This window comes from Phalacrocorax carbo, chromosome 1 (genome assembly GCF_963921805.1).
Source record: "Phalacrocorax carbo chromosome 1, bPhaCar2.1, whole genome shotgun sequence".
NCBI lineage: Eukaryota > Metazoa > Chordata > Aves > Suliformes > Phalacrocoracidae > Phalacrocorax > Phalacrocorax carbo.
The window spans coordinates 58,626,744-58,641,380 of NC_087513.1; the positions used below are offsets into that span (position 1 = coordinate 58,626,744).

General features: G+C 46.7%; 1 protein-coding gene across 16 annotated transcripts in view; it reads left to right on the forward strand.

Moving 5' to 3' along the window:
- The window catches only part of RBFOX2 (RNA binding fox-1 homolog 2), a 174,315-nt gene extending 161,274 nt beyond the window's left edge, over positions 1 to 13,041 (forward strand). For 10 of the 16 annotated variants that reach the window (XM_064455532.1, XM_064455525.1, XM_064455540.1 and 7 more), the window contains 3 exons: positions 4,371 to 4,459; positions 5,429 to 5,501; positions 6,652 to 13,041. In XM_064455532.1, the coding sequence (XP_064311602.1) occupies positions 4,371 to 4,459; positions 5,429 to 5,501; positions 6,652 to 6,696 (207 nt within the window). In that variant the 3' untranslated portion in view covers positions 6,697 to 13,041. Of the gene's footprint in view, positions 1 to 1,835; positions 1,896 to 4,370; positions 4,465 to 5,428; positions 5,502 to 6,651 lie in introns of those variants that run through there. The other 6 variants (XR_010373503.1, XR_010373512.1, XR_010373506.1 and 3 more) reach the window with 5 other exon arrangements.
- The last annotated feature ends 1,596 nt before the right edge of the window (positions 13,042 to 14,637 follow it).

Here is a 14,637-nt window from a genome sequence, read left to right on the forward strand (position 1 = left end):
GGTACCATGACTTACACATTTCTCCAGGGGTACGGGAACACTTGTGTCTCAGTGGCATAAAGACTCTTTGGAGTAAAGAGAGCCAGCAACACACTTTGCACGCCCGTCTAAGGCAGCAAGGAAAAAAGAAAAGGGAGGCTTAGAACGTAGGATACACTGACATAGCAAGCCATAGTTTTGGATTTCCTCATGTTCTCGTTGGACTGATCGCCCAATATGGACCTGAAGAATGGAAGAGAAGATGGACTTACTTGTATAGTCTTAAAGTGCACGTTTATCTACATTAAGTTGCTCAGTAATTGGAACGCTGCTTTAGTTGGGATTGCAGCTTCCTGTATATGTTGTTTTGCAATGTTTGTGTTATTTCAGAGAATATATGACAATATTGAAAAAGCTATCATCTAATGATAACGGAGTTTAAAAAAATATTTTCTTGCTTTGTTGATGAGCCAAGAACGATAACATCACAGAAGAGTAATTTTAAATTTGGGGTTTTGTGAATACCTGAGCAAATACGGTTGTTTGACAATTGAAATCTATAGGCTCAAGCACTACACATTCCCATGGGAAAGGGGTTTAGCACAGCCCTAGCAACACTGGCAGGATATCCAGAGAAAGAGAACTTGAATTAAGATAAGCAACATCTCTCTCACACACTGCCCAGACAATCCAAAAGACTCTACCGGAAGGGAACAATCTTGATCTAGGTAGTCCTTTTGGTTGTTACTTACCGCCCAATAAAAATGCCTAAGCCTTTTCCTTGTTTCCCCTATTTCCTTGTCAAGGTAGTGTTTAAACTGTCCCTTTGATAGAAACATCTCTGACTTATCATCTTCGCAAGAAGCTCAGACACACTCATTTCTTTTGAGATGAGGCTAAAGTTTTTTAAAAGCTGAACCTGGATGAGTAAACCTGTCCCTGTGGAGTCATTTCACTTAAATAGGCAGAGTGGGAGTTTGCATGTCTGTCCTGGGTTTCAGGGCTTATGCCACTCAGTGGTGTCTTCTGTTGCAGTTTGGCTGTGGCACTGGGGGAGTGTGGTGCAGCTAGCAAGGGCCTTTTTTTTTTTTTTCCTAATTATTATTATTATTTCTTTTATTGGGAAACATGATTGTTCATGTCGTTTGAAGATGCTCTACTCTGTTATAGTTTGTATTTGCTAGAGTACCGAAAGGAGTGGCATCAGAAATCACTAGGGGTAGTAGGACCATGTAGCTGAGGTTACAGATGAGCTCCGCATACCAGTTAAAGTTGTATGTGAACAGGAGTAGCAGGAGTAAGTAACTGCTGCATTGGACAAGCTGAGCAGGGCTTCAGATGCATTGATGGAGTTATAGGTGGGGCCTGAGTTATGGAGAACAGGAGCATCAGCTGGGTGAGGCAACCTGCACGGTGTCTTCTTTGCTCTGGGCTGGTCCCAGAGCTTGGTGAAAGCATTTACAAAATAATGAGTAATAGTTGCAACTTTCTTCCTCTTTCCTTCACCCTGTTTTGGTGTATTTGGACCTGCTGGTCATGCTAAATACATCCCCGTGTCAGAAATCCCCCAGCTGTCCACGCTCATTGCTCCTATGACAGGAATGTACCATGGCCATTATAATCCCCATTTTTGGTTTTATTTGAAGTACACACAAGTAGAATTTGCAGACAGCTTTGCACTGAGCAGGTCTGCCCGTGTGTGTACCTCTATCCTGTGACTTTTTTTTTTTTAAATTAACAGTAGCTTCAATTTTGCATCAGTGCATGGTTAAAAAGCAATACACATGTCAGCTATTTCTTAACTTCATTTCTCCAATGAATTATTTCTCCTTTTTTTTTTTTTGTTTATTGTGCAGTTGACTGAAGAAATGTTAACATCCCGCTCTAAATCTCTCAGTGGAGTCTCTGTTCCCTTCTCTGATATAACAGATGGGTTATTGCTTGTTATAATTATTAACATTGTGGTGTGGGACAGGGCTAGGGTGGGAGCCATTTCGGGGGGCGAGGGTGGGAGGCTGCGGGAGTCGTTAAGGTTGGAATGTTAACTCCAGTGGTGACTGACTGTTTCCGTAATAGCAGGTTGTTGTGGCTGCACGCTCTAGTACTTGAGGCTGTGTACTTCACTGAGCTTGTGGTAGAGCCTAGGGCGAACTGCTGTCCCAAGAGAATGCTGGGATGGATAGAACTAGCCAATATGAGTCTGAACGTGGTGACTTTGCTGGTTGTTCTAGCTCCAGATGTCAGCATGCTTAGTTTTTAATTTTGATTAATAAATGTTACGCCATTCCCCCTCCCACACCTGATTCCAACCCTTCTTTTCTTTTCTTCTCTTTTCTTATTTTGTTTTGTTTTGGTTCTGTTTTCCTTTACAAGAGACATGAGTTAAAAGAGAATTACATGATAACCCTTTCTGGTTTCAAACTGCATCTTGCTGTCATGTTCAGAGTATGTGCCAGGCACATTTGAAATGGCTTCTGATCTGAAATGTGGCTGGCGAGTGCGGGGCAGAGTAGGAATCGGGGTGCGCGCTGAAGCCAGCTGCCCTGAGGAGGGCTGTGCGAGGTAAAAGTACCTCGTACACCATGCCCAAGTGACAGTCCCCATCAAGAGTTCAGGAAGCTTGTAAGCTTATGGGAATACCATGTTGGTATGAAGTTTTGTTTTAATTTAGTGAGGTCGATGAAGGTTTGATTTGGATGAAGGCTGCACCTCAGTCCTCTTGTCTCCATCATGTTTTGGAGGTGGGAGTAATGGTGGCGCAATGATAGCGTGCCAAAACCAAGCTAAACCTCCCCAAGCCATCAATCCAAAATGCAGGGATTGAAACAGCTAGATGAGATTAAAAGGGCAAAACTGAAACATGACATCTCTTTCAGGCAACGTAGTGATCTTTCAGAGGTGTAGGTTTGTGTTGCTCTTTCTTCTGTTAACTAGAAGATTGAAGAGGCTGTAAGTCCCTCTCCTCCGGAGCAGGAAGGGGTTCCCAGGCATGTTTTGGATAGCATGTTACTCTTCATGGGGCTAACACAGGCCCCACAAAAACAAACAATTAATCTAAAATCATTGCTTCTAATTTAAAAAGCTACCTAGCCCAAAACTGAGCACTGATGAGCAAACATGCAGCCCTGTAGTAGAGCTGATCTTGTACTCTTAATTACATATATGCAAAAGATCTACAGGGGAGAATTCGTAGAGGTATATTGAGCTGATGCTGGAGGTGAAGAGCATAAGTCTGCCTGCTGGTCCTTCAAATGCTGAAATGTCAGTTGGGGGTGGGGCGGGGGGAAGCCAGAAGCAATATGGAATTTTATTATGTTTTTTACGGTTCATTGTGTTGCTAGCAAATCAAAGCCATGGTTCATTTACCGTTGCTGCCCCCTCTTTCCCAAGTTAACAAAAATATGTTCAGAAGTGTACAATCAAGATCTGGGCTTCAGAGCCCTTTTTGCTGCCTGTCATGCAGCCTTTGCCCCTGGGCTGAAAGGTTGCTGGGCTTCGTCCTTCATTACTGCAGGGTGTGCAGAGCCGCCTGTTTGAGCCAGGTCTTCCTCTGCCCCAAGAGCTCCCTGTGGGAGCTCCTGGACGAGACTTGCAGGTCTTTCTCTGGTTCAGGATTCACATTTTGCCAACACAGCTGTAAGTACATTTTTAGTAACTACCTCTTATCAGTATAAGCATTTTAAAGACCTTTACTACAGGTGTGTAGCGTGGGCCGAAATGCACCAGTGATACAGACTGTTCTGGCATAATTTCCCCTGACCCATTTTCTTCTTACCGTGGAGGGAGGGGAGAACAGTCTGGTTGGTATCAATGTCAGTTTGCTCATTGCCAGCCCTGAGACCACCAGGGACTGCCTTCTCTGATCATCTTTTTCCTGATTGCTTTTTGGCTTCTCTGGCTATCTGGACCAAATGAAATTATAGCCTTTTGGGTTTCCCAGGCTTAAAAAAGGGGGGGGGGGGGGGGGCAGGGAAAAACAGGTATTTCTCTGAATGGGTCCCCTTTATAAAATACACACTTCACAGAAAGTGCCTACCTCTGATTTCCCCAGCGTAAGAGGAAGGGGACATAAAAATTACATTGCATGCAAAATTTCAGCTCTCTTTGGGTTTTCAGTTCCTCCATGCCAAATCTAATTTCCTGCAGGGATATAACCATACTCGGGCTTGCTTTAGTTTATTCCTTCTGCTAAATGGGGTAACGGAAGAGTCTCCCTGGTCTTCCACGTGAGTTAATGGGCAATGCTTGCGATAGACATGACATGGGAGCTGATGCAGTTTGAAACACTTCCTCTCCTTGTGATGTGTGTGACCTTTTTTTTAATTTGAATTTTTTTATGCTCTGCGTGGATGGACAGGTATCTGTAAAGTCAGTTCTCTTCTCTCCTGCAGGGTGGATACGCAGCCTACAGATATGCACAGCCTGCTACTGCAACAGCAGCCACGGCCGCTGCAGCCGCTGCAGCAGCTTACAGCGATGGGTATGTAAGGGGGAGGTGTCCATGGGGGCTAGCTTGCTGTGCTCAGGGATTCAAGGAGCATTGATCCATTACAGTACCTCTAGCTCTTTCCCTATTTCTGTGTCTTACTTGCACTCGCACGCGCACACATGCATGCACAACCCAACATGAAAGACTTGAATGCACGGTTTGTCTCTCTGCTCCCAGGCAGTATTGCCCTCCGGTGTATGTGAGCTGGCACAAATCCTGGCCTTTTCCCTGTCCTTGTGATTCTCTGCACAAAGGAGGCAGTGTGGTTTTGGCCTCAGAGTCAAAAGACCTGGATTGTCTCGCCAGCTACTTGCTCTGTGACTCTGGGCAGGTTGTTTAATCACTGGGTGCATTTCTCTCCCCATCCATAAAGTAAAAATTGCTCAGTTCATAGAGTACTGTAGGATGCTTTAACATGCAGCTGTGTATAGATACAAAGGATTATCATCATCAGAGTGCTTGCCTTAAAATTTTTCATCTCCTGTGCAGTGAGGTTGTGTTTTAATCCTAGCGCATGCAAGGCTGCTAAAGTTTATGCTCCCTTCTCATTCTGGAGAATCCCTCACTGCTTTCCATTTAGCAGCTGTTACTGTGCCAGTAGCACTAGCGCCAGCAGTCACTTTCCTCCCAAATTGCATCACGTGAGGTAAGGGATGCACTAGCTGTCATTTCAAAAGTGCTGACCTCTTTCCTACAGGTCGAACTCACGGCTTCTGCCACATTCCTCCTTGCAGGCTGTTATCTCGCCCATCTCATGATGCATGGCAGCATGCCCACGGGATCTCTTTGAAGAAGGGCTGCCTGCGTGAATCTGTGTGCATGTATGCATACATGTGTGTAGAAGGGCATGCTGCTTCTTCCATTGCCTGTGGTTAGACAGCTGTTTCTCCACCCCTCAGAAATTACTCTTCCCCCTGCCCCTTTTTTTTTTTTAAAAATATCTTTTCTCCCTCTCTTCAGTTATGGCAGGGTGTACACAGCAGACCCTTACCATGCCCTTGCCCCTGCCGCTAGCTACGGAGTTGGCGCTGTGGTAAGTGGCTTTTTTTTTTCTTGTGCTGTTTCTCATTTCCAGCTTGGGGGACAGCTGTTCACTGGGTGTCAGGTAAAGAAACTTCACCTAGAAATAATCTTTTGTTGAGGAGGTCCTTAGCTGCAGTGCTGGGTTCCCAGTTGTTCTGCATTCATATGTTTGTGTGTGTGCACTAGGAAAGGAGACAGGCTGTAGGAGACCGGTTATCACTTGGTGTTGCACATCACCTAGACAAAGGAGATGGCAGAAGAATGAACAGAAATGTCAGGAGCCAGAACATTGTTGGTGAATCAATAGAACTGTATCAAGGTGTTAGAGCAAAAATCAGCAATAGTTAAAGATACAAGATACCATTTCTTGCCATTTTCACGAACTTTAAAGGCTTGTTGTTGCAGGTTGAGAAATCAGTTCTAGGAGGCAAAGGAATAAGTTGTTCTCATGACATCTTGCAGCAAAGCTGCACCACTTGGTTCTCTCTTCCACTAGGGGAGGGATGCAGTGTCCTGCCTGCCAGCAGTAGTTATGCAAGGGCAGGAGTGAGGTATGCTGGCATTGGAGGGGAGTGGAGCAGCTTGCTGAAAACACATGCCTGCCCATCTGCTTCTAGGCAGTGCAGTATCTGTGTTGTTACAAAGGCTGGAACACAAATGTGTTCAGAGAAAAAGACACCTAAATATAGATATCTGCAGTGTAGCACATCTGAGCCTCAGCTCATCATGTGGGTTCTCTTTAGGGTCAAAGGAAGGAAAAGCAGGTACTTCTAGGATACCAGCTCATGTCTATTTTAGACCTTTACCTTAAGGTGAGGCAAAGAGCATCCTAGAAGTCCTGGTCTCTCCTGTCTATAAAGACAGCCTAGGCAACTGGTTGAGAGATTAGGACTCATGAGTCCCATCTCTGGTACTGAACTCCCTTTGGCCAAGACTTGCCAAACTTCACCTTCAGCTGGCCGGTCATGAGCATGCCCTCTGGAGCCATGTCTTTGTTTTTGCAGGCAAGCTTCTCCTCTCTTGCTTCTTAGAGGTGCTAATGGTGGCGGGTCAGTGCCAGGACATGTCCGTTAGTCCTTCTGTGAGCATTTGGGTGCTGTGCTGAGTATTTCTTCACAGTTCACCTCCTAACAACCTCTTCTCCCGTTTAATTTCTACAGGCGAGTTTATACCGAGGTGGCTACAGCCGATTTGCCCCCTACTGAAGTGACGTGAGCCCCCTGCAAGTGGGACAGCCCCCCCAGTTCATGAGGCCTGGCTATTGCAATATATACTAGTAGAGGAACTCTATAGCAAGATGAGGAGGAAAAACAAAAAACAAAAGAGAAAATACTTTTTTATACCTCACTATGTTCTTTGAATATGTATTTTTTTTTCTTTAAATTTCTGCCTTTAATTCTTTTGTTCCAAAGATTGTGCTTTTTTTTTTGTTTTCGTTTTTGGGGTTTTTTTAAACTGTGGTAAAAATAATGCATTTCCGTGTCTGTATGTTGGTGCATAGCTTATCCTACCAATCACGGAAAAGGCGATTAGTGATAAGGAAAGCTGTTAGAAACTGATATCATGCAATTAATCAGGAACACGCAGACAGAGTTACTTCCCTGGGTCTGGTGCTTGGTGCCTGTGAGACAGGAGGACGTGAGAGAGAAGTCTCCACCTGCCGTGTTTCTGGTCTGCAGAAGGAAGCACTCTTTGGCTGTGGCTGGGACCTTAATGCTGGTGGGAGATAGTAATTTACATTCAGAAACGGGGTAAACGCAAAGACTTCCCTCGTTTTTATCACCATCTGATGCACACAGGTTTGGCACAGTTTCAGCAGTGTCAGGATTTTAGGCTTGGCAAGAGAAGATTTCCTCAACCTCCCCAAAGACTTTGGCTATGACCTGCTGTATAGGGGACAAGACTTCGAAAGGAGTTTTTGATGAGGATAATCTTTCCCCACCCCACACAACTTTATTCTAGCTGATTGTTGTCCATTGCTGGTGGCTGTAATTATCTTAGTTTTTCCTTCCTCCTTTTCAAGATCTGTCTCCCTGCTGTCCCTTTCCTCCCCTTCTTTTCTCGAGGAGTGGCAGATGTAACACAGCATCACACAGAGTACCTCTGTTGCGGACAGCAAGCAGTTAAACTTGCAGAGGTGAAGCGCATGCAGCCTTGCAGAGGAAGAGAGCTGACAGAAGAATTGTGCATCGGTGCTGTGCTCAGGTGCTCTGAGGTCCAGTGTACGAGGTCTCTTCTGTTCATCCTGAGCTGCTTTAGGCGCTTCTGCAAGTAATCTGTTTCAAATAATGAGCGAGGAAAACAGTCATGTATAAGCTGCTTGAGGCAAGGGGCAAGCATGTGTGTTTGTGTGGGGAAAGAGGTTCTTTTATATCTAAACATGATCCTGAAGTAATTTTGTCTCAGTCAGGATTTTAAGGGGAGGCAGAAGCAGTTTGTGCAAGCTCTGAATTCATAGGAACTTCCCACCACAAGCTATTTCAGGCCCTTGCATAGTTGTGTTAGAGCCCTTGGGTCTTTTTTTCCCTAGCCTGTTATAGAAAGTTGTGCACCTGATCTGCTGAGTCCATAATAGACACTACATATTAGAAGATGAGAAAGCAGAGAGGCTGTTCAGGGAAGGGCTCCACGACGTCCAAGACCATCCCCCCTTCTGCTCTCATGTACAGTGCTTTTGCTGCGTTTTAAAGTCAGCATTTTTAGAGGACAGCATGAGCTGTGCTGTGATGGGGAGTTGCTGCTCTCCAGACATCCCTGCTCAGCTGCTGGCTCCTAGAGTGCTCCCAGTAAACTGTTATCAAAGGCAGTCTCTCTAACCACGTATTAGAGAAATGCAGAAGCATGGTTTTATTAGGCTGCCTTGATTCCCTCGCTTGGTACTGGGGTGAGCTCGCTGCCCCCGGAAGGGCTGCCTGGAGTGTGGGTTTGCTGGTGGAGCCTCTCCAACTCCTGTCATACACCTGCTTCTCTATCCACTGCTGATACCAGGATAGGAAACCTGCGTTTAACACTAAGCGATGCCAGCAAGCAGAGCCCCCAGGGAGGTGTCCTGGCCCAGCCACGCACAACCACGCCTATTTTTTTTTTTTTTTGCTCTTCCCCAGTGATACATGTAGCCTCTCTGTGCAGCAGAGAGGAGGCACCTCAAATGGGAAGAATGGGGAAGGCATTAGTTAAGCTAGAGACCCTGAAGCTATTGATTCTCTGGAGGAATAGCTAGATAAAGGGGACACCAAACTGCCAGCCTGTTGGCCACCTTTTTTGTTTTTTTCTGGTTTTGTTGGTTTTTAACTTTTTTTTTTCAAGCCAAAGTTTGGTTTGTTGCTGTTATGACAATTTTTTTGTTGTTTGTATATATATATTTTAGTTAGCTTGAAAATGGGGAGGGGGGGAACAGGGTGTTGGGGCTTTCACAAAATCTAGGAAATGAGGAGGACTCGGGGCATTTGGGGGCTTTTACTGCCTGAATTGGGGTAGGGGAGGGAGGACTTGTGGTAGAAATAGTCATATTCAAGGGGAGCCATTTCCACCGCAGGGCAGCTGGGAGACTTCTGGAGCTGAGATGCAGCAAAAGCCTCTACTGGACTTGTTCTACCCACCTGTGGGGTGGAGGGGCTGAGTGAGTCCGTCCCTTCCCTTGCCCTCAGGCAGTTCCCCATGCAGCAGGTCTGCAGGCTGCGAGTGACAGGAGCGCAGCTTGCAGAGCCCGGCAAGGGCCAGCTGCTCACCCCTCTGCCCCTTTCCTGTTTCAGTTCAGCTGGTTCTGACTGCAGCTCCTGAAAAGCTGGGTTCCCCCTGCCCTGGCAGTGCCACCTGCAATGCCCCCCCGCCACTTGGCCTCTCTGCGAGTAGGGAGGCCAGCCCCATTTCTGCCTCTGAGCAGAGTCTATGCATGGCAGCTTCAGCCCACCCGAATATATTAATATTAGGAGCATGAGGGGTTTAGTGCAGAAGCGCCCAACTTTTGCGGGGCCATGGTCCCCTGCTGAATGATCTCCGAGTAATACCTGCTCTAGACCATCCAGCCTGATTCCTCCTGTATCTGAGCCTGGCCAGCTCCGGTCGTGCCCTGCCAGGCTCCTCCGGTGCATTAACCAGCCAGTGTCTCCTTGACTCTGTAGTTAATGCCGCAAGATCCCCACTGAGGCAGCTTGCTGATAGCCTGGCATCCTGCTCTCAGCAGTGAGCTGCAGAGGGGATGCCAGGACGCTTGCACAGCCGGGGCCGGAGGTAGCTCGCTGGTTCCAGGTCTCTGGAGGACCAGACCTCCCAAAAACTTGCACGCCAGCTGGAATTTTGCAGCAAGGTTTCTCGAGTGAGTGTTGTGCCGTGGTGGGAGAGCTCTTCAGCCTTTCCTTCCGCCTTGGCAAACAGCAGCTCTGGGTTCACTCAGATGTTATAAACTGGCTTGAGATGCATTCAGAATAACCAAGCCGTGGCTTTATCCTTCTTCTGAAGAAGTGAGAATGAAGCCTATATCTCCCTATGCAAAATGAATTACACTTAATGGATTAAACTGGGCCCTGGCTTATTTGACTGATGGCAGCTAGTGCTTGTCCCTGAGATGGGTCTGCAGTCATGGGTCCCTTGCAAAGCAGGGCTTGGCTTTCTGAGGTAAACCGCACAGGCAGCCTAGCAAATAGCTCGCTGTTTGTTACCTTCTGGTCTGGTGGCATCTGGGATTCCTCTTGATGTGGAGGAAAAGATGTTTCTTTAAGTGTTGCTGTTTTTACTGTCTTGCAATAGGTCTGGCCAGCACGTGATATTTTACTGATAAAGTTTTGGATTGAAGAGTTGATTTATTTAATGTGCTGGTCTGTCTTTCCTTGTGGGTACAGTTGTGCTGGTACAAAGATGACTTCTACTGGTATGGCATATTCTTTACTGGGAACAACACATTGATGCCCAGCACATTAACAAACTGTTGTCACTGTCCCCATGCTAGGGAGGCTGCACTGTTGTAGGTGGGTTAGCTTTTTTAAGAAAGCCATGACGGGACCTGGAGACAGCGGGGAGCTCAGTGTGAGCCTGCTATAGCCAGCTTTTCCCAGGTTATGTGGATCCTGTGTCATGAGTTCGGATAGACAAAGCCATGTTTCAAAATAGCTGTGGCTTGGCTGTTTCAGTGCTCAAGAGAGAGCAGACTTGCCCAGCAAGAAGGAGCACTAGCTCAGGAGTCAGAGACCTGTGTTTTCGGCAGGGCTCTGTCAGTGATCCTCAAGGGTCATCGTGGAGCAGTCGTGTTGCTACTCTAGACTTGGCTTCCCCATCCCTAAAGTGAAGTGGAAGTTTATCCCCTGTTCTCACCCATTTTGAGATCTGTGGATGTGAAGTGCACAGCGAGAGCTGAGGAGGTTTATCTGAATAGCTGGCTCGAGTGCTAGTTGTGAAGCAGTTAATGAAACCATTTCCTTGCCTGAGAAGAGATGCTGGCTGCTGGGGTTTTGATTCCAGCACCCAGAGCTCCGGCAGCAGGGAATACAAAGCAGAACCTCCCAGTTCCTACCCCTGTTTTTCCCAACCCATCCCTATCTGTATCTTCCCATCCCAGCCCCAAAGGAGGAGGCAAGTGGAGAACCAGGTTTGGGGAGCACTTAGGAATTCAATAAAGGGAAACCCAGACAACAGCTCTGGGGAGTGCTTTTGCTGAGTCTAGCTCCAAAGGGAAAGCACGTGGGCAGCGTGGCAGACGGCCTGCTGCCTGTGGCCCTCCAGCCTGGCAGGGTTGGAGGAATGCTGTCCTTGGTGCAGAGGGGTGATTTTTAAAGTGTGTTACCTGTTTGCACTGTTTTAAAATAGGAGGGGGGGAGGGGAGAAACCCAACCAAGTGAACAAGATGAACATCCAATGTAAACTTCTTTGTGTTTTTATTTTGTCATGCTCTTGGAAAATGTCAAACATTTTGTAGTATACACCAGTGAGACTTGATTCTTTGTTGCATAAAACACTATTTTTGGTGATGTTAATGTCTGAAAAGCCCCTTCCCTCCACCCCTACCTTACTGATTGCCCTCTCTGCCCTCCAACCCTGGTAAACTTCTCTTCTACAGTGAAAACTCCAGTCAACAAGACAAGCAGGAGTCTGACAGCCAGAGCGTGAAATGGGGCCCTTTTCAAGTAGGCTCTGGGGTTTCTCCCTGGTACGCTTTGCTCTAGCCAGGAGTTGGCAGGATAGTCCCTGTCCCTCAGCAGCATGTGCATCAAGGGCAGCCTAAATGGGACTTGGGATGTCCAGGTCCCGTCTCTGTTGGCACTGCTAACCCTGGAAGGCAGCTTCTTGCCAGTGGTTGAAAGCACTGCCAGCGGTTGCCCTCTCTGGGTAGCGGGCTGCAGCTGGTCCAGGCTTGTGCAGGAGACAAGCTTCCCACGCTGCCTCCCAACTTGTGGCAGAGCAAGAACGCATCAGCCGAAAATATCGCTTGATTTCGCCAGGAGATTGCTGGTGTCTAAAGCCGTCCACCCAAATATTCATTTTGCTGGCATTCAGCAAAATGCCGGTTAATCTTTAGGAATGGTTTTTCTTTTTTATTCTTTTTTTTTTTTCTTCTCTTAAGTGGGTCAATAAATCTCTTGCCAGATTCCCAGTTCTCTGCTGGTGGAGGGGGTTGTTGCTTACCTGAGGAGTGAATTCCTTACAGAAATCAGGCCTCCCACATTAGTCTCAGTTTTGGTCATGGTTTTTTTTTTTTTTCTCTGTTCACAGTATTTTTTGTGTGTGCGCGTGTGTTACAGTTTTGGCAGCTTGATTTGGCTCCATTACCAAGTGACGAAATAATCCTCTTTTACCCCAGGGGATATGATTTGGTTTTGGGTTTTTTTTGTTGTTTTGTGGTTTTTTTTGTTTTGGGTTTTTTGTGGTTTTTTTGTTTGTTTTTTTTTTTTTTTTTTAAATATGATAAATCCTGCTTGTAAATAGCTGGAGCTAAAACCTGGGGCTGATAGCAAATGAGAACCAGGGCTGTAGAGTGATACGGAGCTGGCGGAGTATTTTACTGACCTCACAGGCTGATCTACTTGAGACTTGGAGATTTTCAGTGCACGGCCGAGACGCCGCAGCACCTCCAACGGCAGCGACGGACTTGCCCCTTCACGCGGTCTCCCCAGCACCTCCCATTGCCAGGTACCACCGGGGAACAGGACGAGTCCCAAGTGGAATGCGTTCCCTTCCCCTGGATCATTTCCTAGGACGCCCGAGCCGCTTGCCCAGGGTCCCATTTCCCCGCTGACTCTGGAGAAGCAGTATCTGCATCCCAGGGCTTTGTGACAGCCTCTAACTTCCCGCCCTCCCTCGTTAAGTATCATATTGTATAGTAGCTTTCAGACCATACAGTATTCATTGGGTTATTCCTATTATTATCAAGTAGCTGGAATTGTGAAGGTCGGAGTAGTTAGATCTTTAGCTTTTATTCCTTTTTTTTGTATTACTATCCATGTGTATAAATTATTGATCATGTTGCTGGCTTTTATAAACTAAGCAAGGGGGGGAAACCCTTCCTAACCCTTTGCAAATGGTAATGAAGCACTGTTTTTAAATAAAAGAGAGAAACACCAGTCTGCTGGCTCCTGTGTCGTGTCTGTTCCTCAGTGCTTCTGGATGAACTTCACTGCTGCGTCTCCCTGGCAGGTAAAATGCAAAGAAGGGAAGCTGGTTTGAAGCATGAGCTGGGAGATCGGGTCTTCTTAACAGAGTGATAAAGGGCGAAGCCTTGGCAGATGACACTGGCAAAATCCCAGCCCCGTCCATACACCGAGCTCTCTGTAACCCCACGCCTGTCCCTGCCATCCTTTCCCGTCGCTGCTTATTAGCAGAAAAGGGCCATTTGTTTGGTGTTTGATAGGGAGCCTGGTTTTTTGGCTTGGCTGGTTTGGTTGGTTTTTTTTCCTTCTCTCTGTTTCAGCCTGTTAGTGTGGAAGGAGAGACAACCGTTTCAAATTATGGTATCAGCGTTTTCTTGCATGCCTGCGTAGCCAGCCTCCCGCTGTCTGTGTTAGCACAGGTTTAATAGTTAACACACACAACTGGAAGCTGGTGTTCCTGCGCTTGGCATAAATTTCCTCTGGGAGTTTGGACATGTCTTTTAATCACTGCTCCCGTTGTCCTGCCTATAAAAGGAGTATCACTGCAGACAAGCAGCAATTTGTTTATATTCTACGAAGCGCTTAGAGATCCTCAAGTGAAAGATGTCATGCCAATATATATCCATATAATCAGATGGTTTTTCTGCTGAAGTGATCCTAAAAATAACAAATAATAAATCCCTCTGGCCAATTTGCAAATAATTATGGAAACTGGTAACTGAGCGAAATGATACGGCGAAATATGCCTAGTGCAGTTGAGGCCAGCGCAGGATTTTCGTATTGCTTTTGGAAGTGCAAAGTACCAGAAACAAAAGGGATGGGACAAGGTGTGTCCCTGGATGACAGGATTGCCGATAACAATGCAGGAAGGAGCGTGAGCTCCTCTAAGCATTCCTCCCCAGTATTTACCGAGGAGCTGCAATGTGTTCCTGTCAGATGATCCTCGTTTCATTCTAACAATAACTTGAGAGGATGTTCAAAAGTAAGTGCTAAAATTAGGTGCCTGGAAATCCGGGCTGAATAATTGTCGTGGGAGAGCTGGATAAAGGGCTCTGGATCGGTGAGGCTGGGAGAGGTCTTAAAATGAAGCTCTGCTGTGCTGGGGGAAAGGTGGGGCAGCGGCAGGCCTCAGAAGCGAAGCCAAGATGCTGTGGGTCTTCCAGCCTACCTTCATTGCAAGGCAAAGCCCTAAAATGGCTGATCCTGGAATTCACTAGTAAGTCATTAAAAGTGCTCTAGTGGTATTGCATTGCTTAACAGGGGTTTATCAAAAACTTGTTGAAGGACAATGATACAGGTTCTTCGAATGAACTGCAAGCTGGCTAAGGAAACAAACGCTCCTGATTTAATATGTTCCCCCTCTATACGCTGTAAATAATTAAATAATAGACAAATCACATGAGTTGGTCATAGCTGATTGCAAGCCACTGCACATTTCGGCGTGCGTAGGTAGCATCCACTGAGAGTGAGGATGGTGAGGCTCACCGCTGTCACATCAGGAATTAGCTTGGAAGAGGGCTTGGAATCAACCTGGGCGTGGGCTCTGCGCCGCGGGGCTTGGTGCCAGCC